This window comes from Cyrtonyx montezumae, unplaced genomic scaffold, assembly GCF_038088225.1.
Source record: "Cyrtonyx montezumae isolate F1298 unplaced genomic scaffold, pur_monq_1.0 scaffold_3, whole genome shotgun sequence".
NCBI classification, from domain to species: Eukaryota; Metazoa; Chordata; class Aves; order Galliformes; family Odontophoridae; genus Cyrtonyx; species Cyrtonyx montezumae.
Window position 1 is genome coordinate 56,241,100 of NW_027072034.1, and position 22,959 is coordinate 56,264,058.

General features: G+C 45.3%; 1 protein-coding gene across 1 annotated transcript; it reads left to right on the forward strand.

Moving 5' to 3' along the window:
- The first annotated feature begins 535 nt into the window (after window positions 1-535).
- Window positions 536-20,582, forward strand: RIPK4 (receptor interacting serine/threonine kinase 4). The gene is made up of 8 exons (XM_065741664.1): window positions 536-756; window positions 7,023-7,314; window positions 14,488-14,636; window positions 15,412-15,461; window positions 16,508-16,666; window positions 17,606-17,712; window positions 18,178-18,430; window positions 19,174-20,582. The coding sequence occupies exons 1-8, from the start codon at window positions 575-577 to the stop codon at window positions 20,349-20,351; spliced, it is 2,370 nt and encodes a 789-aa protein (XP_065597736.1). The 5' UTR covers window positions 536-574; the 3' UTR covers window positions 20,352-20,582.
- The last annotated feature ends 2,377 nt before the right edge of the window (window positions 20,583-22,959 follow it).

Consider the following 22,959-nt stretch of genomic DNA (forward strand, 5'->3'; position numbering starts at 1 on the left):
CAGACAGACTGCAGGCTGCAGCACGGCACAGGTGGGACTGTGTCTCCCAGACTGAAGCAGGATGTGTGGATGAAAGGTTTCTCTTTCTCTTTGGCTGCAGCCCAGGTGAGGCTCCCAGAATAGGCCCTGTTTATGGGAAAGGCAAAGAATAGAGTCATTGATGCTTCCCTTCCCGGGGCAACGGGCACGGCCCCAAGCTGCCAGAGTTGAAGGAGCATTCGGACGTTGCTCACAGTCACAGGCTTTGACTTTGGGTGGTTCTGCGTGGAGCCCGGAGTCGGACTCGACGATCCCTTCCAGCTCGGGATATTCTGCGATTCGATGAGGCAGGTCGCCGTCTCACTCACCGTTTTTGTGCTCGCCCCAGAGGAGCCACAAGAACGATGGCGCTGCCCGCAGCCCGACAGCGAGCACTGTCCCGGAGCACCGCCCCGTGCCAGCGCCATGGCGGCGGGGCCGGGCCGCCGTCACTTCCTGGGCCGGGCCCGGCCCCCCCGGGGCGCACCTGACTCACCTGGGCCGGGGGGAGGCGGCGGAGCGCGGAGTCGGGCGGAGGTGGCGGTCGAGGGGCGGCATGGCGCGGGACAGCGGCTCCCCGTGGGCCATGGGGCTGCTGAAGACCTTCGAGGAGAGCGAGTTCGGCAGCTGGGAGAAGATCGGCTCGGGGGGTTTCGGGCAGGTGTACAAGGTGCGCCACCTCCACTGGAAGACCTGGCTCGCTATCAAGTGCTCGCCCAGCCTGCACGTGGACGAGAAGTAAGGCGGCTCGGCTCGGGGCAGCGGCTGGGGAAGGGGAAGAGGGGGCGAGGCGGGAGGGCAGCGCCTCGGTAAGGCGGATGGGGACGGGGCGGGACGGCTGTCTGCACCGGGACGCGGAGAGCGCAGGGATCCTTCTTGTTTTCCTTCCTTCTATTTATTGCTTAACCTACACTGGTCGTGCTCGCGGAGTTTTACAGCCTCTCAGACGCTTCAGTTTGCCCCGCTGGTGTCACCTTATTTTTCGACGGACGGACCAGGCAACGTAGCCCAGAGCGTCCGTGCGCGGGGAGCCTGGGCGATAAGCGCTCCTCGGACCTCTGCCACACGTCAGGGCCACCACCTGCACCTTTACGTCCGTTCCCCGTCGGGAATGAGCCGTGCAGCTCCGCCACTCTGCCGCTGCCACTTTACGTGGTTTTCCAACTTGATGCTTGCTAAGCCCTAAACAAAACAGTGCCGTAACTGATAGGTTTTGCCTTTAAAATACCCCTTAAAATAAGTTAGAATGGTTTTTATGCTCCTTGTTTGCTGAACGTTTTAGAAGTGTATTCAGTTTGTTATACAGCGTGAGATGAACCGTGCTGCCACCTACCGTAATGCGAGTGATTAGTTTTGAGAGATGACACCAAATTTCTGTGGTAGAGTCCTAAAATCGTTGGGAGGGGCCTTCAAAGGCCATGTGGTCCGACTCCCCTGCAATGAACAGGGACACCTACAGCTCCATCAGGTTGCTCAGAGCCCCATCCAGCCTGACTCTGAGTGCAGCCAGGGATGGAGCATCCACCACCTCTCTAGGCAACCTGTGCCAGAGCCTTACAGTAAAAATCTTCCTCTTATATCCAGTCTAAATCTTCCCTTTCAGTTTGAAACCATTTCCCCTTGTCCTGTCACAAAAGACCCCACTGAAGAGTTTGTCCCCTTCCCTTCCTTCTTCTATCCCCCCCCCCCCCCCCCCCCCCCCCGTAGACACTGAAATGCTGCTTTCAGCTCTCCCTGAAGCCTTCTCTTCATGCTGAACAGCCCCAGCTCTCTCAGCCTGTCCTTGAAGGAGAGGTGTTCCAATCATTGGAGCATTTTTATGGCACTCTGGACATGCTCCAACAGGTCCATGTCTCCCTTAGCAGTACTCTGTGTGCAATGGAGAGCTGCCTCTCTTCCAGCGGTTACAGGGTCTGCAAGTATGAGGGAAATCACGTGAACTTGAGGTGCAGTGAACTAAAGCAGTTTGAGACTTCTGGAACACTGAGTGCAGGGGGTTCCTGCAGCACATGTTTCATTTTAGCAGTCCAGGAAAAACAGGAGTGTATTTGTTTTGCTGCAGAATTTGTTTTAGGTGCTTAAGGGGAGCATTGATTAGAAGTTTTTTTTGGGGGTGGGGGGGAGGGGACTTTGGCCTTTGAAAAGATTGCTTCTGCAAATTGTATATTCAAATAGCAGTGGGGCACAGACACAATAAAACACTCCCCATATTCACAGGTTTTGGAGCTAGTTGAAACAAGGCTGTATAATTGAACTGTTAATCCAGGAGATTAACTTGACGAACCATGTCTTGGAAGTGTCTGAAGTGGCAGAATCCGAGCTACCAGAGGTATCAGAAACATTAGCTGAATTGTGCAGAGGCTTTTCTTTATTTAGCTGGGACCACATTAAAACTCCGTTTGTACTGGTTTGGTGTTGGTAGTACTCTGTAGTGTCTCCTCTAGTGTTTCTGCAGACAATAAGAGATTTGGAGCAATTTTCCTGGCAATTATCTCACCGTAGAGTGAAGCAGCCTCAAGCAGAAAAAAATTGAGTGTACAGCCAGAAATATTTTTACTTTTAAATCTGAGCCCTCTCTGGCTGTCTAGCCAATCCCATTTAATAGGCTATATTCGCTCCCACTTTCCCTCCCCTGACCTGGAATTCTCACGTGCAGCTCCAGGTGCTGTCATGATGGGTAGGCTACAGGTAGTTTAAGGCTAAAGAACAGAGTGGAGGGGGCAGCCCCCAGGACCCACAGGCAGAAAACCAAGTCTTTTCCATACCTTCGCTGGCCAGAACAGAGGACTGGTGTGGAGAAAAGGTGACAGGCTCTAAGGGAGCAGCCTGGAAATCACTGTGGGTTTCTTAAGAGTTGGACGTGACTGTATGGATCGTAAGGAGTGTGAGCGACGTAACGGTTCCCAGTGCAGGCTCCTGGCTAAGTGTGCTGGTTGGTGAGGGTGCCTGCTGGATGCGGGGGTGGAAAGGTGTGCCTTTGTGCCTGGGAAAAAATGAACAAAATCTTCTGCACACCTGGGTTTGGAAATGGGGTAGAAGTTAGGAATGGAGTGGGGTGTAGGAATGTGTTGCTGTTAGCAGGTGCTGCATCTGTTTAGGCAGGTGACGGAGGTGACGAATGTATGCGGGCAGTCACTGGATGTGTAGGTAGAACTTCATGCTCACCTCACTCCCCTTTAGAAGCAGCATGAGCCCAACTGTGCTGTTTTGCCTATAATTCTGTCATGCCAGGGCTGTGCAGCAGAGATCTGTCATCAAGTCTGAGAGTCATTTTAACCTGAAGGAAGGGATTTTCTGCCCAAAGCATATTCTGCTCTAACCATCCAATGTTTTTTCTTCTCTTATTCATATTCCTCTCTAAGGATCAGTAGCATGAAGGTCATTAACACTGTAGATGGCACAGCAGAGGTCATAGCGTTCTCTTAAATGTCTTGATGCAGGTGAAAGAGTGCATGAAAAGTTCAGGGGTGTCATATTTTTGTGGACCCAGTGTTCGCTGCCAGCAACTTGCTGGGGTAATGTGTGTTCCCAGCTGGAAAGCAGTGTGGGAAGAACTGCCTCATGAGCTACAGGTTGTGTCTTTGCACACAGAACATTATCTTTAGAGAGTAAAGATCAAGTACATACAAGTGTGGGCACAGTCATAATTTCTGAGCTGAAAGTTGGAGCAGGAGCAATTCCCTTGTCCCTTCCAGAGAACTGAAGGCATGCAGCTCAGTCTGCCTTCAGAGATGCTAGAGGTCGTGTATAGTGATTTACCCAGTATTTCTGATTGTTTTAAAAATGGCTGATCTGTCATTGTCTTCTGTGGCAGGTGTCACTTGCCACTGAATCTGGAGTTAGGTCTCCTGCTGTGCATGCCTCTCTCCTCCAATGTTTTTTGTGGGAGAGCCTTCCTACCCCTAGATTTATGGGAGCTAAACTGTCCTGGATGCAAATCTTTTTAATTGCTGTAATGCTAGAATACTGGGAGAGGAAAAGGCAATGGAGTGAAAGTGGTTAGAGAAGATAATTCTGACTCTTCAACCTTGTGGGTGTAAAATAAGAAACTACAACAGAGGCTAGTCCTGTGCCTCTTGACTTAGAAGCCTCACAAGGATTCTTCCCTTGTATTTGGAGGGGGAGGTGATTGTTTCTTGGTGGCAATGCAGAGTAATTTCTAGGCACTAGGAGTAACTGGGCAGCATAACGACCATGCTTGGATCTATTAAAACTGAGCTACAGTGATACCTGCAGCGTCCTTGTAGTGTTAACATTTGTGTACCGAGGCAGTAGGCAGACTGAGTGCTGAGTGCCAGCAGATCCTTGCACCAAGTGGGAAGCAAAAGATGAAAGGTCTTTACTTGTCCTGATGGAGGTGGCCTTGCCTGTCTAAGATGTTTGTGTTAAAAAGATTAAAGAAAATGCACTCATGAGCTTAACTAATAATTAAGTTGCGTTCTGTCTGTTTCTTCTGTCACTTTTTCTGTCTGTTTTCTGAAGGTGACAGGGGGCTGTGTTTGAAAATTAAACTACCTACACTGTAATGGCTGTGCCAGATCAGCATCTGTTTCATTTTCAAATGGACTCTGTATGGGAAGAACCTGAAAATGGCAATTGTGTGGGATTTTTTTATTTAAACGAGCAAATCAGATTTAGGATACTTGTCTGTTAGTTGAGTAAATAACTTGACTAATTAACTGAGCCTGGCTGAAACAGAAAACAAAGTTTTTGTTTTGTTCTAAGTGGAAGCTCCCTCTCTGCTGGGGAAAATGCTCCATTTTAGCAGCTGATCTCTGATTTTGGCAATGCTTCCTTAGCCAGGGAACCCCCTTGTGCCTAGGCCCAGTGGCTCCTGCTCCATTCCAGCTGTGGCTGGGTTCCTGCTCTGCCTTGGAGGGCTCAGACGGGTGTTTTACATCACTGACTCCAGCCCTCAGCTCGCTGAAGCCTGATGAATTATGCTGGCTATGCATGTGGCTTGGGGGCAAGGAGTTGGTTGTGTTATTCAGAGGCGCTCCCTTCCAGCATGCCACAGAGCAAACTGGGTACTTGTCTACAAAGGCAATTATTTCACAAGAAAGCTGCTGTAGGGAGCAGCAGGAGTCGACATGGTTAATAGAGAAGAAAGATTTATCTTATCTTTTTATCCTTCCAATACTGTGTGCTTCCCTCTTCAATCATTTTTTCAGCCAGATCTTGCCTTTGAAATAGGTCTGCAGCTTCTTGCTAGGTTAGAGCCACTCCTGCGGAGAAATGTTCAGCGTATCAGATCACTGCAGAGTGCTGCAGCTGATCAAGGTTTCTACTAGGAGATCATATAATCTCTAAGGTTGGAAAAGATCTCTAAGAAAATCTACTCCAATCATCTACCTACCACCAATGTTGCCTGCTAAACCATGTCCCTAAGTACATCTACCCTTTTGTCAAGCGCCTCCAGTTATGGTGACTCCAGCACCTCTCCAGGCAGCCTATAAATCACCACTCTTTTGGAGAAGTTTCTCCTAATATCCAACCTGAAGCTCCCCTGGTGCAACTTAAGGCCGTTACCTCTCATCCCATTGCTGTTACCTGGGCAATGAGGCTGACTCCCACCTTGCCTCAATCTTCTTTCAGACGATTGTAGAGAATGATAAGGTCTTTCCTGAGTTTCCTCTTCTTCAGACTGAACAGCTCCAGCTTCCTCAGCTGTTACCTGTAAGGCAGAGCTAATCCCAAGCTGCCTGTCCTATGCTGGGCAAAGCAGGGCCTTCTTGCCTCTGCCCTGGGGGATGCCATTGTGGTAGGCCTTCATGTGAAGCCCCAGGGCACAGGCTGGGTATCTAATGATGGCTCTTGCAGTCACCGTGGGAGCATACTGGGAGCTTTTTGCCAGCAGTGTTCCTACACAAATCTTGCAGCTGTCACCTGTCCATCCCCAAGAATCCCCAGCAGTTCGGTCCTAGACAGGAGGCGTGCGGAAGGCTCCAGGAATATTAAATCTCTGACCACTTCATGTCCTGGTCTGTTAGTGGGTGGATGGCAGCTGCTGTGCTGTGCTAATACCTGTGACCCAAAGGTGCTCTGCATGCTGCCCATTCCCTTCCATATTTTAACTTCTGACTGACTTGTACTGCACCCGTCAAGGGGAGCTCTGTGCAACACGACTGCTGCTTTGTGCTTTGACCTCGGCTGCAGACAGATAATGTTGGGGCGTTGCAGCTCACAGCTGTGCAGAAGGAGGTCGTGGCAATTAAGGGTCCTGACCTGGGATGCTGTGTCTTAGCCTGACTAATGCTGTGGGGTCAGGCCAGCCACCACCTGCAATCAACCCATAGGTGCTTGTTACCTGTGCTATTCTTGTTACCTAATGAATGCCAGCATTAGCTGTGGTGTGGCAAGTGTCTTACTGAAGTGATTTTAGAATCACAGAATCATTAAGATTGGAAAAGACCAAATAATCTACTCCAACCATCAACACATTGCCACCATGCTCACTAACCCATGTCCCTCAGAGCCACATTGCATTTTGGTGGAAAGAAGGCTTCTACTATGCCCCACCTGGTTGCAGCAGGGAGTTTTCTCCCCTAAATGTTGGATCTGAGGGACTCTTGTTGCCAGCATCTGCCAGGGTCTGTGCAGGGCAGCTGAAGCAGTGCTGTCCATGCTCACTTCTGATCGCAGCCTTATGACTCACAAAAGGCTAATATTACTTCACCCCAGGGAGTTACCGCAGTGGTGAATCTGACCATTACATATCTCATCCTTGTTCTTAACCATATCATGTACACATTGAAATAGTGAGGTGGGCTTTGCACTAGGGGGGCCTGTGCTGCTGAAGTGTGCAAGCTTGCCTGTGGCTCAGTTCAGTAACTGTGAACTGTCAAGTCAGTAGATGTGAAAATATTCCTGGGGTATATAGGCTGGAGACATGCAGTGTGATTCAGGCAGGCAATGGCCACAAAACATGTTTTTTCAGGTTCAAGTGTTGTTTTGATGGAGGAAGCAGGTAGTCCATCTTTCACCGTGTATTCTCTCCTACCTAGGGAGCGTATGGAGTTACTGGAAGAAGCTAGGAAGATGGAAATGGCAAAATTTCGCTATATCCTTCCTGTTTATGGCATCTGTAAAGAGCCGGTTGGCTTGGTGATGGAATATATGGAGACGGGATCTCTGGAAAAGCTCCTGGCTTCTGAACCTCTGCCATGGGAATTGCGCTTCCGAATCATCCACGAGACAGCTGTAGGCATGAATTTCCTGCACTGCATGTCCCCTCCACTGCTCCACCTGGACCTCAAGCCTGCCAACATCCTGCTTGATGCCCACTACCACGTCAAGGTATGTCTTGGTGCTCTGAGCCCCAAATGCGCTTTTGCAAATTCCTGCATGGCTTTTGCCAAACCCAAGAGTCTGGAGGAAACCCAGAAGCACTACTTTTGAGTTAGAAAAATACCTAACTGTTCCAATCCCCAAAGTCGCCTACCTGATTTATGCACTGTTTTGGTATATAAATGGAGGCAGAGTTGAGGACCCTCCTGACATTTTAGTAGAGTGCTAGTGTAGCGAGTTCTGTTTTTGCAAATGTAATGGGTTCTGTTATAGGTTTTCCTAAAGTAGGGTCATCAGGCAGATGAAAATGGGGAGAGCAAAGCAGTGTGAATATCTAAATCATCTACAGTTGCTCCACATCTCCCAGTGACAACCTTGTTTTGTTTAGGTCTGGGCTGCGTATGCACTGCTAAATACCCAAATCTCATTTACAGTAGAATCCATAGAAGCAGAGCCTTCCTAGTGGCAACTAATTTTCTTCTTCCTTTTGTTCAGAGCATTTACAACGAAAAATTATCTCTGTCGTGACTGCTTATGCTTACTGAGAGGTTGCTCAGGGAAGTTTCTGTGGCTGTCTCACTGCAGAATTCTTGCCAGTATCCTTTTCCAGAGTAAGCTGGCAAATTTGTTGGCCTTCTCTGTTTTGACAGCTGTATTGAAGAGATTGTGTCTGCTTTCTGGTGCTTCCTTTTGGAGAGGAAAGAGACTGAAATATATATTTTTCTTGATTATCTATCTATATATATATATTTTTTTTTTCCTTCAGATCAGTGGCCCAACTCTAACCCTGGCTGATGCAGTTCGGCACATGTAGTCATAGATCTTCCAGTGCCAGCATCCATCCTTTCCTTGTTTTTTCTGTCCTCCTCAAAGTGGGCAAATGGCTGTGATCTCGCTGTACTACTCTAAAAATGAAGTTTTCAGTAGATAAAAACACCTTTCCTGATGTCTTGAGAGGGCTGCAGCGTGTGCCTAATGGAATCAGACCTGATGCTTTCTCAGCTTTTTCCTAGGCTGTGTAATGGCCTAGAAAGTTTACTTCTTAGGAAGATCTTTTGCCTGAGATATGAGGCAGTTGCAGGCAGTCCCTGGTATATTATGGTCAGAACATCGGGATCTGAACTGTTCAAAGCATATTCTCACACATATTCTCAGAGGCCTTTCCTCAGTATTTATTCATCTAAAGTTTATGCTTGCTTGCATAACTTTTACATTCCTAATTCTTGACTCATCCATGAGCCAAGACATGAAGGCTGTATTTTTTTCTCACCATTTCAAGAGGTTGAAATGCTGCCTAGTACTCTGCCTGCTGTATAGGCTATATCTGCAAGGTGATGTAATACGAGGGGCAAAGTGCAAAATGCGCCAAAATTTTTTCAGCTGAGGTAATTGTTGACATCCCTAAGCTGTTGTTTCTTTGTGTTTCATATATGGAGCACATTCTTCAGGCTTTTCCCATTAAGCTCAGAAGAGAATAGTCTAATCCCAGCCTTTTTCATCCAGAAGTCGTTCAGGTCTGTAGCCATCTTGGAAAGTCCTCCAAGCAGCAAAGCAGACCTACAAACCTACATGCAAAATAAGAGATGTACATATTCTTTGAGGAGCTTTTGCTTTAAAAATATGGCCCCAAACCTTCTTTTTGTGTGATGTGAAACTTGTAATTAAATTTCAGACCCTGCAGCTTCATTTAATGTGCATTTTCTTGCTGGAAGGCTAATGAAGGTGATGATTGAAGTGTTTTTACTTTTAAAATGTTAGTGTTAATTTAGTAGGTGACCTGTCCCTAATAGGATCCTAAAGTGAGTGAAGAGATGTTGCAGACTGCAAAAGAAGAGTTTGGAGGTAGGGAGGATTTTTATAAGCTGTTTGCCCTTGAGCCAGGAAACAGTCTTGCAGTAGAGTACATTAGAAAAGCTGAGCCATATTGCTAGTTCAATGGAAACACGCCCTTCTTCTTTTACAAGCACAACACTTACTGTAAAAACCCCAAGAGAGGATGATGACTAATGCAGCAGTGTTGCACAGAACTTATCATCAAGTGGGTGCCTCCATATCTTAAAGCTGTCTCCTGCCTGTTACATAAGTGTGTGTGCTGAATTTGGTTATTGGGAGGATAATTAAGAGGAGAGATTAGTCTGAGCCAAGACATAGATAGCTGTGTATTTATTAGTTTTCTCACGATGGGGGATTCCTTGCTGATTCTAAATGTATGTATGTAATATGTATAACTTGGAATAAGGCTTTGCTGTCATTTGTACGATGTATGCATGCCTCCTGCTCTGAAAAGTCTGAGGTGGGAGCTCCCTTCCCCTCCATGTCCTGTTGTTCTGGACTGACTTGAGCAGTGTGAATTCCTTGAGAATTATTGCATACCCCAGCAAGCTTTACTAGCAACCAAGAGTCTGCATTTTTCCTTAATTTTGAGCTGTTCCTTCTGTCTGGATCAATGAGATCTGCCTTACTCCTTTCTCCAGTGTTTCATAGATGCAGCTTTCAAATGCTTGCATACCTCCTTAATACCTAGTTTTTGCTCACTTGGACCACATCTAGAAAGTTTGTTCTTCTGCCCTACCATCCCTTGTTCAAACTCAGGATCCCTCCTCTGAGTTCCTTGGTCTCTGGCAATTGTCTGCAGGGAGCTGGAGCTGGGAAAGTGATGCTGCATCCAGCACTGCTCCAGTGGGATCTTTCCCCAGAGCCAACTGCAGGGGAATACATGTCCCACATGCAGGCATCTCTCTGACTTATGGCCAGCTACCATGCCCATGTATTCTGTTACTACTTTCCAGGTTCCTTATCTTTTGAAGGGAACTACTTTTTGTTCAAGTTTTTAAAATGAAATCAGCCTGCAACTTAATACTTTTGGATGAAAACATTATTTATAATCCCTTGTTGTTTTTTATTTTTTTTTTTTTATTATCCTGTCTGGCTTTTGTAGGTCATATATATGTGTGTGTATTTGTATATATAGGTGTGTATATACATGCAATAGTGTGTATATGTAGTCTCTCCATGTAGACACATACACAAGCAAATCCCACCAGTTATTTTTCATCTCTCAGATTTTGTTTTGAAGAGCGTGATTGGAGATTAGCTGTCTCAGCTGTGTACTGCTCAACCTCACTGTATTGGCTTTTCATCCCACTCTTGTTCCAGCTTAAACCAGTATAAAGTTTGCTGCTGTGCTCTCAGTTTACACAGGTGTCCTGTCCACGTTTAGTTACCTTCAGCTGAAGGGAAGGGCTGCAACATTTAGAGTTTGAAGTGAGAAGAAGCTTAGTCAGGTTGAAAATTGATGGTAAAGCTTCTTAATGTACTGTAGGTAGAGGTAACACCTGGAGGCCAGGCTGGTAAAGAGAGGTTCTCTCTTTTATTAGACTAGCTGATGTAGTTAACAGACATTTTATTAGCTACAGGTGCTCTCCTGTTATTAGAAATGAGAAGAGGCTTTGTTGTGCTCGGAGTCCCTTCTCTGTTTCCCACCCCTCCAGATGAAGGTTTCCGTGGAGGGCTGTTGCTACCTGGCTCTTAGAGCCCAGCCAACCGAGCTGATTTTCACCTAGATCAATTCTCTAATGGTGACACAGAGGAGGTACCAAGACCATTCCTGCTGTGCTCATGAACATTCATGATGGTTTAGAATGGATGTTTCACCATGGTTTCTGCTCCTCTGAGGAAACCACTGCAAACATCACAGATAAAAAACAGATCTGCAGGGAGATAGTTCCTAATGCTTCCTGTTAAAAGGACAGATTCAGTGGCATTCTCAATAGCCAAGTGCACAGAGAGTTTGGCCAGGGACAAATACTGGATATGCCAATAGAGATTAAAAATTAATCTGATCGCTTTATGTTACCTATTTGATGAAGAAAACCTTTGGGTGAACTCTGACCTGAGTCTGTTGTGGTGGGTGCTTGAGTCTTGTTTGCAGAAAGATGACATCTAGAACTGCATGCACACTTCAGGGTGGGCTATCAGGAGCTGTCAGTTTCCAATCTCAGAGGTAGACGCCGGCGCTGCTCAGGAATAGCTTCAGTAACCCTTGTAGTTGAATGGGAGGGAAGAGAGATTTTAGTTTCTGTAAAAGCTCCATAAAATAATTTAACCAATTCAAGCATCTAAACCCTTGCAAGCGAGTGTTTTTCATAAACTAGAATGGAAATAATGTGGCACTGAGGCATGCGGTTGGTGGGCGTGGTGGGGATGGGCTGATGGTTGGACTGAGTGGTCCTAGTGGTCTTTTCCAACCCTAATGATTCTATGAAATATCTGCAAAAGACAGAAGCAGCTGAAAATCTGCGTGTACAGCACACTCAATTTAAAACAAACCGAGAAAGGAAAGTTTTGTGGAAAATGCCCTTTGGATCTGGGATCTGGCAGTAGGGTGATGTTGCTGGGCTGCGGGCAGGGAAGCACGAGCAGCTCCCCTCCCCAGTGACTGCTCACGTGTCTCTTCTCATACAGACCTTTAAGAGGCAGGGAGCGGGTGAGCTGTCTGAACATGAACGATCCCGCTGCCTCTGTGGGGTTTGGCCGCTGTTCTTTCTCTTCTATTCCTACCTCTTCACCACCTGTTTTGCATGAAGCAGGCTGTCGCCTCTGTGTCTCCTCTTCACCTTGCTACTTTTGAAGCATGATGGGATACATCCAGAGTGAGGACTAAGTGTCTGATGGTGGCACAGGGAGGTTGCCGGGGTGGACACAGGCTTGTGGGTAGCAGGGACTTGGTGGAAGGCACGGGAACTTTGCCAGTAAGGTGCCTGGTGAATGAGGCACGTGATGGGCAACTTAAAGGCAGGAGAGATAAGTTAAATGGCTGCATCTTCCACCCACTGCATGGTTCCCACTGGTGTTAAAAGAAACTGCATGACTAAGTAGCCTGTGCTGTGTGGAAAAGTTATCCTAAAGGAACTAATGAAAGCCACAACAGCTGTCTGCGGGATCTTGCTCTTTTGTTGCAGCCTGGCAGATAACACGTTCACATTCAGTGCTTTCTGTAGCATGCAGTATGATGGTAGCTGTGCTCAGCTGCCTTTAACTTGGTATGAAGCCTTCACAGTAGGCAGGGGCAGGTACACAAGGCTGTATGCTGTGTGTCTTAGCTGTTTCTTGGTTGGCAGGCTTGGGGTGAGACCTCGTAGTGCACAAACCTTGCGCTTTAGCTCTAATTTTAGATGCGCACAAGGTAGCTACTGTTCTTTCCTAATACAGCACTGTCATTGCACTGTCTGTTTTTTTAGATTTTTTTTTTAACTTACACAGTAGGAAACCTGGTATTGTTTAGACAAAGAGCAAGGTGTATTACTTTAATTATGCCTGCATGCTATATGGATTTCTTGAGGTGTATACAGCTCTTTGCTTCATGTTAATCAAAGGATAGCATGGCTCTGCCAAGTTGGATCTGTTCGGGCTTGCAGGAGCTAGATAGTTTGCTAACCTGACACCAAGGATTTGTGTGATGCTGGCATTGTGCTTTTGTTCTGTGTGGAGCACTGGGTGCCCCAAACTCCTGCAGCACTCAATGGGCCGTCAGTGTAGCTCTTCCCAGGGTAGCTGGCTTGGAAACACAGGTTTTTTGACTACTCTCTGCTTTCCTGTATTTCAGAACATGGCAGGGGAAACTACTCCTCCTTCACGTTTCTTTCTTTTTCTCAAGCCATTCCTGTATTCCCATACAGATTTAAGATACAGGTAGAGACAGGTTGCCCAGAGAGATGGTGGGTGCCCCATCCCTGGAGATCCTCACAGTCAGGCTGGTCAGGGCTCTGTAGGTGCTGTAGGTGTAGCTGTAGGTGTCCCTTTTCATTGCAGAGGAGTTGGACCAGATGGCCTTTTGAGTTTCCGACTCACACGATCCTATGACTGTATATCCCTGTGTGCTAGGGCATAGTCTGTCTAGAGAATGTCTCTCATGAGTTCTTTCTTCTTGGGAGACGTTCCTCCTGAAGTGGTGTGGGCTGGTTTGTTTCATGCTAGGAGACTACTAGCATTTGGTGAGCAACAGCAGCATGTACCCTGCCTGTTCTCCAGCAGAGTGGAGCAGGCTGCAGTTTTCCTCCTTTCCAGTAACAAGTGCATGTTACAACTGGCCCTGTGGTATCTTTAGAGAGAAGCTTCTGAAAGTGTCAAGCTAGAGCCTCTTAAAAAAAAATAAATATTTTTTAATTATGCCTGTTGTTTTGAGGGAGAACTTTCTCAAAGGAGAAGCTGTGGAGATCAAAAGGGTGCTGAGGGAGTGAGTCATTGAAAAACTGGAGTATTTTTGAGATAAAAAGAATGTTTAAGTCCATTTTGGGGTGGAGGGGAGTTACGTGAAGGAGAAATCTTATCTATCATGTAGACAGAAGCCAGTGGGCTGAGTAGCCCAAAAAGGCTCGACTTGTCTTGCAGTTCCACTTAGCATAATATACATTTTTTACCAGTGGGAAATAAGTAAGACAAAGGAAAATTCCTTGCCTATCTGTTTGCTCGATGATTGGTATGCCTTTGAGAGCAAATGAATGCATATTTGTTTGACACTTAAAATTAAAGTGGAGGTGTGTTTTCCTTTTTCTAAACTTGCTGTCACTTGTTTAGTTCATTTCAGCTGCCTTCGCTGCGTCACTGCACCAACTTGTCATATCTGCTCCTTGCCAAAAAGAATTCCTCCTGTGGGTTTAGAGTGTGTTTTTTAAGCCTTTTGTGCCTCTGGTGTTGCACTTAGTCCTTTTTTGGTGTGGTCAGTCTAACAGTAGTATGTGGAAGAGCAGTTCTCTTGCAGTGGTTGGGTCCATGGTCTAAAAACAGGTGTTCAGAACACTTCAACGTAACAGGCAACCTGCTGTTACAGTGGGGAAGGGGATAGTGAGAGTAGTAATTGCCTTAAACATGTAGTTTGCACTAGCTACTTTTTGACTGGTTTTAAATTGCACTAAATTGTCTGACAGTTGTTTGCCATGTAATGGGTTGACATGCTGCTGCTTGCAAAAAGCTGCTTGCTTTTATTTTATTTTCTTTAGCTTAACCTTAAAGAGAAGCCTGCAACAGTGTAATGCTTCCAGCATTGTTTTCTTAGCCTGTTGCTTCTGAGCTTGCTGTGTTGTTCTTTTGAGTCACTGCGTTACATCTCTTTTTTCGTAAACTCCTCTGAAGTCTGATGGTAGCATGCATGCTTCTCTCCCCTCCTCCTCTTATCTCCTGCAGATTTCTGACTTTGGACTTGCGAAGTGCAATGGCTTGTCACATTCCCATGACCTCAGTATGGACGGCTTGTGTGGCACAATTGCATACCTTCCTCCAGAGCGCATCAAGGAGAAGAACAGGTGTTTTGACACCAAACATGATGTGTACAGGTCAGTTAACTGTGAAAATATTTAAAAGTGCTTGAATAAATAACCCCAAAAAACTGAGCGTGAGAGCCCTATCTCTAGTTTGAGCCTCATCTTGCAAAGGCTCACATTTGGTTTGCTTTATGCAAAGTCCTTACAAGGTAGAAGGCTTTTAACAAACTGCATCTGATCCTGGCCCTATGGAAATTAATTGTTCCAAGTAATGTTTATTTAGTAGCAACTGACATGGGAGCTACTCTGCCCACCTTATTTTCCCCCATTAAAGGTACGTCCTGACCCACTTTTCTAGTCTATGACACAATTCTTAGCTATCTTCAGTAGATTTCATCACTAAGTCTTTGGTTCTTCTTTCGCAGTAAGGCTGTTAGGAAGAGGAAGTCATAGCTATAGATTACAAGATATGTCATGTTCTAAATGAAATGTATTTTTGTACAGTTGTGTTACGGGCTAGTATTAAATAACATCCATAGTAATTCTTTGCTGCTCTCTGATCTTGTTAGTGCTTTTGTGGAGTAATAGGTAAATGTTAACAAGAAATCTGCCGTCTCCAGCAAGTCTCTGTGTTCACTGCCTCAGGTTCCTTCCTGCACAAATGAGACTTTCAGATTGTAGTTCTTGGCTGCGTCTTGCCATGTGTGTTATTCAGCTGAAACACATGCAGTAGTGAAGGCTAAGGAAAGAGAACTTAGCAAAGTAAATTACACTTCTGTTTAATAGTGGGCTTTTAAAATAATTTTTTTACAGCTTTTCTAAAACTATTTTTGGTATTTATTTGTAGCTTTTCCATTGTGATTTGGGGTGTTCTTACACAGAAGAAGCCTTTTGCAGGTAAGTTTGATGTATCGTGGTTTGTGTTGGATTTTCTTTTACTTTTCCTTCAATGAAATGCACACTTCTCTCCCCACCAGCCCTGCAAGACAAGTCATATGGATAATATATGTCCTCCAGATTCCTAGTCTTGTGCAATAGGCATATGTAAGCTCTCAAATTCCAAGCACAATTTCAAGTCCTCCTTTGTCCTACATCCGAAAAGCAGAACCTATATTGCCATGGGATGCCCTCATCTGCACGTTTTTGCTTTTGTAGAAGTTTTCTGCACTGATCCAGATCAGTGTGTGGCCTGCTCAGACTTCTAACAGATGTTCACAGACAGCAAGGAAGGTTCAGGGCAAAGCCAACTGGCAGGCAACCCCATTGTTTTCAGAAACGGCTTCTCTGTAGAGTGGTTCTGGAGTTTATTTGTAGATTGTGAGTACAGATTAAGAAAAAAAAAAACCTGCCTGTGAGAGTAAGCTTTGTTCTGCCCCACAGTAAATGTACCAATCTGCAGGCAGTTATTTATTCTTTATGACTATTTTCCTTTGTATGCAGCTAGCCTAAGTATAGCAAACATGTTTGAGCGGGTTCCAGTCTACCACTCGTTTTTCTCCTAGTGAGCCCAGTGGTTGCCTTTAGAGTCAAGATCCACGTTACTATGCTGTGTTTTTTCTTCACCTTTATATAAAGTTCAGGCACTTGGTTTGGATCAGTGGTTCAGTTTTTACACAGCAGATACAGAAAACCAAAGAGAGGTAGCAAAGGACTGTGGGGTGTTTCAGTATTTTTTTTTCTCTGTTTCTGCCTCTTTTATGGGTGGAAAGAGCACATAGTCACTCACTGATGATTAACTGACACATGAGAAGTAGATGTTAATGTGTTGCTGGAAGTGTTGTGGAAGAATAAGACCAATTTATCTTTTTTTCCCTGTTGAAGTGCTCTAGATCTTAAAAAGTAAGTGTGAAAAAACAAGCTTTTTGCCTAATATACTATCAGTAGTCTTAGACAAAAATCGTTCCTTTTGCTGAGAGCTTCATTTGTGTGCTTTTGCTTCACAGAGGAAAACAACATTTTACATATCATGGTAAAAGTAGTTAAAGGCCACCGCCCAGAGCTACCTGCTGTTTCCAAATCCAGACCTCATTCATGTAATAACTTGATCAAACTGATGCAAAAATGTTGGCAAGATGATCCTGGTGAACGGCCAACATTTCAAGGTAAGATTTCCTCGTAACTTGGCTGCCTGTTTCTTCTTCTATGAGTCATGTTATTGCTCAGGACTCTGTTAATCCTTGAGGTAAACGCTGCAAACCTTTGTGACAGAATAAATAGAGCACATTGTATGGTGGAGACAATGATACAGGCCAGTTATTCATTGGTGGCGGAAGAGATTATCTGGGGACAAGTCAGACCATGAAGGTTTTATGTAAACATATCAGGAAAAAGATCTGTACTGAACCAGTTGATCCATTTAGCTGGTACCTGAAGGGAAGGTGGTTTATGTTCACGTCTGATCATCTGTATTAAGATAGATGCCAAGCTGGATTTGATGCGCTTTGTACCACACTAAAGTGTTGAACACCCTGGCTCTTGAGATATACCATTATATGCCAAGAAACAGAATTGTCTTCTTGTTACAAAGCAATCTGTACTATCATTTTTCCTTTTACAGAAAAAGGCAACTCTGGCCAAAGGTTTGAACTTGCCCAAAGTACCTGTTGTGAATTCAGATGTGCAGTAGAATGTAGCTGTACTGTCTCCAAGTGGCTTCATTTAGCATTAATGACAGAGATTTGCCTCTTCTCCCCATCCACCCTCCTCTTTCTGCTTGAACAAAGTATGGCAACGGATGGGAAGAGGTATCACATAAGTGATACTAAAGTCTGCTTAGTTGACTAGTTCACAGCCTTGCGTGTAGCCACATCAGTCTGGCCTGAATGAGAAAAACCTTCATGCTCTTTGTTTAGCTGCACATTTCTACCTTCTGATGAGATGCTTGGTGGAATAGCCAGAACTGGAGTCTTTCTCCTGTAATATCTCATAACCATTAAGATAAAGGGAGACTTCTCCCCAGGTGCCCTACTGCCCATTAAAAAACAAACAAAATCAAGCAGCCATCCATCAAAATGGTAAAACCTGATGTTCTTTCTTTGAAGAAATTACTTCAGTAACAGAGACGCTTTGTGAAAAACCAGAAGATGAAACAAAGGAAATGATAGCTGAGGACCTGGACACCAAGAGTTCCTCAAAGCAGCGATCTGAGGTACATTGTCTTTCTATCCCATGTTAAAGTGCACTTTTTCATTTGTTTATTTATTTTGCCAGAAACAGATTCCTCTGTGACTAACTTCTAAATAGCTTTTTCTTCGCTGCTTTTTAACACCTCTTTGCCTGGTAGAAGTGGGTCTTGTTGAAGGACTGGACTGCAGGAGCGACAGCAGATGTATGGGCAAACTCAGGAGGACCCCTGCACAAAACTGAGTTCCAGTGGATCCTTAGATTGCTGAGGGACGAGACAGTTAGAAAATAAGGACTGGACCTATGTGGGTGTGTCTGATCTTAAAAACTAACAAAAAAAATCCCAACAAACTAGGTGCTTTAGACAAATGTGATTTAATGAGCGCTTAAAACTGCCTGCAAGCTAACAGAATTAGGCTTCCTCTCATAGAGAGTTGTACTCAGTTTTCCTTGCTGACATTTCTAAAATACTTGTGTTTTTCTCTTGAAGGGGATGTCTGCATTATCCCAGCCGAAACAGGAGCCCGTTCTACCATCAGTTAAAGATTACAGCCTATCAGAATTGTTGTCCCAGCTGGATTCAGGGATTTCACAGACTATGGAAGGCCCTGAGGATCTCAGCCGCAGCTCTTCTGAATCCAAGCTTGCTGCCAGCGACAAGCGGCTTTCAGGAGTTTCATCTGTAGATTCAGCTTTTTCATCCAGAGGCTCCCTTTCCCTTTCCTTTGAAAGAGAGAGTTCAGGTAATGGTCAGGGTTTTTTTCACTGTTATTTTTTCTATTTCTGTTGTTGTTCGGGCTGGAGCATGGGAGCTCATGGGTTGGAGAGTGGCCATATAAAGAATAATATGCCTTGCTTTCCCCTGTGTCATAACTGCAAATTTGTTTGCTGAAGGCAGCTATTTAAAAAAAAAAAAAAAAAAAAAAAAGAGAGAGATTCCCAAGCTTGATACAATGAGAAACAATACATTTAATTAACTTTTGAAAAGAAGGTACCTGAATTCCTGTCAAAGCAATTACAGAATCATTCATGGAAATGTTGACTGGAAAGGAGATCATTTTGTCTAGTGTCCTGGTCAAAGTGGGATGAAAGCCAGTTCAGGAGCTTGTGGCTTTCACAGATAATACTAAGCCCAAATCTGAGCACCTGTCTTTTGAGAAGATTTAAGCAGCTCTGTCAGCAGCCCCAGGAACACTGTAGTGAAGCCTTCCCTGATGAGCACCTCCTTTTTCAGTATGTACTGCATAAAACGCATCTGTTTTCCACTTAGGCAAAGCATGTTTAGCGTAGGGAAACAAACTGCAGCTTCCTTTCTTCTTAGTTTCATTGGAATAAGAGGAAGCATGGGCCCAGCTATGATGCAAACTGGTTCTAAAACTCAGGGAGAGAGAGGCAAATTTTGCAGTCAGAAGACACTACTGAAGCCACCAGCTGTGCTAGGGTAGTCATGTATCAGCATTGTGATGTTGTGTATTTTTCCATCTAGATATAGGTACTACAGACATACAGAAAAGGAAGCTAACAGAGGCCATTTTAGCTGGAGACACGAGCAAGCTGATGAAGATCCTCCAGCCCCAAGATGTTGATATTGTTTTGGATGGGAACTGCAGTCTTTTGCACTTAGCTGTTGAAGCTGGCCAAGAAGAATGTGTCAAATGGCTCCTTCTCTACAATGCTAACCCAAACCTCACCAACAAGAAAGGATCCACCCCTCTTCATATAGCCATTGAAAAGAAAATTAAAAGCATTGTGGAGCTGCTCATGGCAAGGAAAATCAACGTTAATGCCAAAGATGAGGATCAGTGGACTGCTCTTCACTTTGCTGCCCAAAACGGGGATGACTTCAGCACCAAAATGCTGCTTGATAAGAATGCATCATTGAATGAGGTAGATTTTGAAGGCAGAGCCCCCATCCACATAGCCTGTCAGTATGGCCAAGAGAATATTGTGCGGATTCTACTGAGAAGAGGTGTTAATGTGAACATCAAAGGAAAGGATGACTGGGTGCCTCTGCACTATGCTGCCTGGCAAGGTCATCTTCCCATTGTGAAGCTTCTGGCCAAACAGCCAGGTGCAAATGTAAACGTGCAGACGGTGGATGGAAGGACCTCACTACACTTGGCTGCTCAGCGAGGTCACTACCGTGTTGCTCGCCTTCTCATAGATCTGGAGTCAGATGTCAACGTACCGAACGCGCTCTCGCAGACTGCTCTCCACGTAGCTGCTGAAACTGGCCACACAAGCACATCCAGGCTGCTCCTTAAGCATGGTGCAGACATTGAGGCAGCGACAGTGGAAGGATGTACTGCTCTGCACTTAGCATCTCGCAGCGGCCATTTAGCAACAACAAAGTTGCTGATGGATGAAGGAGCCAATGTTCTTGCCAGAGGCCCATTAAATAGGACAGCATTGCATCTTGCTGCAGAAAATGGGCACTCTGAAGTAGCAGAAGAACTTGTCAGTTCAGGAAACATCAATGTTTCTGACGATGAGGGGTTGACAGCTCTTCATCTGGCTGCAAGAGGAGGGCACACAAAAACAGTTGAGGTTCTTCTAAACCATGGGGCACTCGCTGATCTGCAAAGACCCACATTTCAGACCCTGCTCCGGCTTAGTCAGCAGAAAAGCAATAGCTCAGTTACTGTGTTGTTAAGTGAGACTTAATCAAAAGGTACAGTACTTGCTATCTTTCTGCCTGGTGTGAGAAGGTTGCTGGAACTTGATTCATGAGAGCCTTGTCCAGCTGTGCAGTGACCTGCTCGCCGGCAGTGTCAGCAGATGGGCTGAGGGGCAGCCAGCAAGGAGCTACTCATGTTTGAGTGTTGCGTGAGAGAGGGAGCACATGGACTAAGCCCAAATGTAAGGTTAAGAGCTGGAACCCACCACGCTGTGGTCTGGATCATCCACTCTGCATGTGCCTGCCCCACCTGTATAGTGATATTCCCCTCCCACGGATGTTGTGAGAGTAGGATGCAACTTGTGGGTTCCCCTTGCTTTTTTTTTTTTTTTTTTTTACAAAATAATTTAAGAACTAACATTCTGATTTTCCTCAGAAAAAGGATAAATTAGGTTCCTGGTTTATTGCAGTGATCTGTATTTTGGGCTCGAAGCCTCTACAGTAAAATAAACCCAACACAAATCTACTGGAAATGAATGCACGAGAGGAAGAAAGAGCTATTCAAGATACTGTTAATCATAAACCCTGGCTAAGTTTCATTTTCAGAAGGTATTCTGTTTAATGGAGATACGCTGATTACAGTTTTCCATGTAATCAAGATGACTGAGACAGCCTGTCATTAACAAGGATCCCAGAATTACATTGGCTGAAATAAAAGCTTAACACTGATCTCCTCCTAGGCAGTACCATCTTCTACGCGTTGTAAGATCAGTAAGATGAACTATGTGCTTAGTGGTTTCTCTCAGAAAGACCAAAAAAAAAGAAAGAAAATTCATAGACTGTAACTGGATGGTATATTCCTACCATTGTATCTGTTTGCAAAATGGTGTTTGTAAGGACATGTTAGAGAACCATACCAGCCATGCCACAGTACATGTCCTGGGAGAACGAACTGTGTGTTGCCTAGATTGATATACTGTGTATATAGTATTTCTACCTGTTGTATGCTTTTTTTTCTACTGAAGAAAATAGATTGTGTAGAGTGGGGTATGTTTTAATACACCTTTTAATTTCACTCTTGTCAAAGTTCAAATATGGCACATTGTTAATAAAGTACGGTGGTCCATACCTACCTATATTTTGTCATTTTGGTTTTCTTTTCCATCTTGAAGCTAATCAAAAGCTTCTACTTCCCTGAGACTGAAGCTGCTCCTCTCATATAGGTCATGGCAGCAGTGTTGGCTGAAGGATAAAAAACAAAAGGTTGGTTCTCGCTGCTGCTTGAGACTGTTTTTGGCTGCACATAGGGTTCCTCTCTGTACCTGTTTGCAACCCCCCGGCTAAATTCCGAGTAGTGTAGGGTGTTATGTAAGCGGGTAGGTGCAAACTGCTCCCTGTTGGAGATGTTGCACCGCCTGCCTAGTGGAACTATACTAAGAAGTAGGCAGTGAAGCTGTGCTTGTGCCAATGTATGGAGGTTACGAAGCAATATGCCTCTTACTGAGCATAGCAGTCATGGCAAGCTCCCCAAATGCGATGACAGTGAAATTTCTCATAGAACAAGCAAGAATATTGTAATTTGCATACTGTTTCCTTCAGCCTCTTCCAAGACCAGTGCAGTTGTCGTGTTTCATTAAGGTGTACCTCATCACTATCTCTTTATAGAAATTTAGCCACAGACCACTTACTCTCTCAAGTCCTGTGCTGCTGTGATTAAACATTTGGCTTAGCCGGGGACACACCTTATGCTTCAAGTCCTCCGAACAAACAGATTTGGGATACTTAATTCCAGTGGTATTTGCCTGAACTTCAAAAGAGGAGCTGTACGACTAAGCAGCAACAGTCTTGTGCCTCCTAATAATGCCAGTGTGTGCCAGCTAGGCAAAGAGAAAGTGTACACTTATGCTTTTAAAACAACTCAAGCACTGCTTTGCCAGTACATTCCTTCAGTGCCTAATATTAATAGCACATTAGCTTCTAATTAAACATGAAGCCACACTTAGGAGTCTTCATTTTCCAGCCTTTCACAACAATAGGCAACAGCTATGTGTTACATAGAAGGCACTAGGGAAAAAGCAACAAAGGGATTGCAAGCCATGCTGGCAGTGTTGTAGGAGGAGTTTTTCCCCACGTAGCAGCCTCTTGTAGAGGCAGGAGGGCTGAATGGGGCGCAGAATGAGCATTAGGAGCAACTAGGAATTACTGCTTTGTGTAGGTCTCCTGTAGGTGACTTTCCTGGTCATGTGTGTGCTTGCTGTGCAGCACTGACTTGCTGAAGTCCCGGCTGGACTCTGCAGAAGCTTTGTTCCCATGCCCTCAGCTCACGCCCAGAATCAAGCAAAGGCAGGGCTGGGAGCTGTCACCCTGCATTCAGTCTCTGCCTGCTCAACCCTGGCTCCAGCAGTCACACAATCCCCAAAATGGTGCAAAAATCCCTGTGTTCCTGGCAGGTGGGTTTGGTACTTGGTGTGATATGCTGCAGAGCTGAACTCTGAGCCCCCAGCAGCAGCAGATCAGGGAGGAGCAGAGTCAGCAGCAGAATGTGCTGTCATCACCTCCCTGATCCAAGCCTATGGGTCTCAAGGCAGCCCCTGGTGCGCAACCTGTCTTCCCAACAGCCTGTTCCCAGCACCCACTGGTGTTATTTACCCACTC

Excerpts from the sequence above, each read along its gene's own strand:
- RIPK4 (XM_065741664.1), top strand. The coding sequence starts at position 575 with ATGGCGCGGGACAGCGGCTCCCCGTGGGCCATGGGGCTGCTGAAGACC. Across the intron at positions 757-7,022 it reads AGCCTGCACGTGGACGAGAA|GGAGCGTATGGAGTTACTGG; the intron begins GTAAGGCGGCTC and ends TCTCCTACCTAG. Across the intron at positions 14,637-15,411 it reads ACCAAACATGATGTGTACAG|CTTTTCCATTGTGATTTGGG; the intron begins GTCAGTTAACTG and ends ATTTATTTGTAG.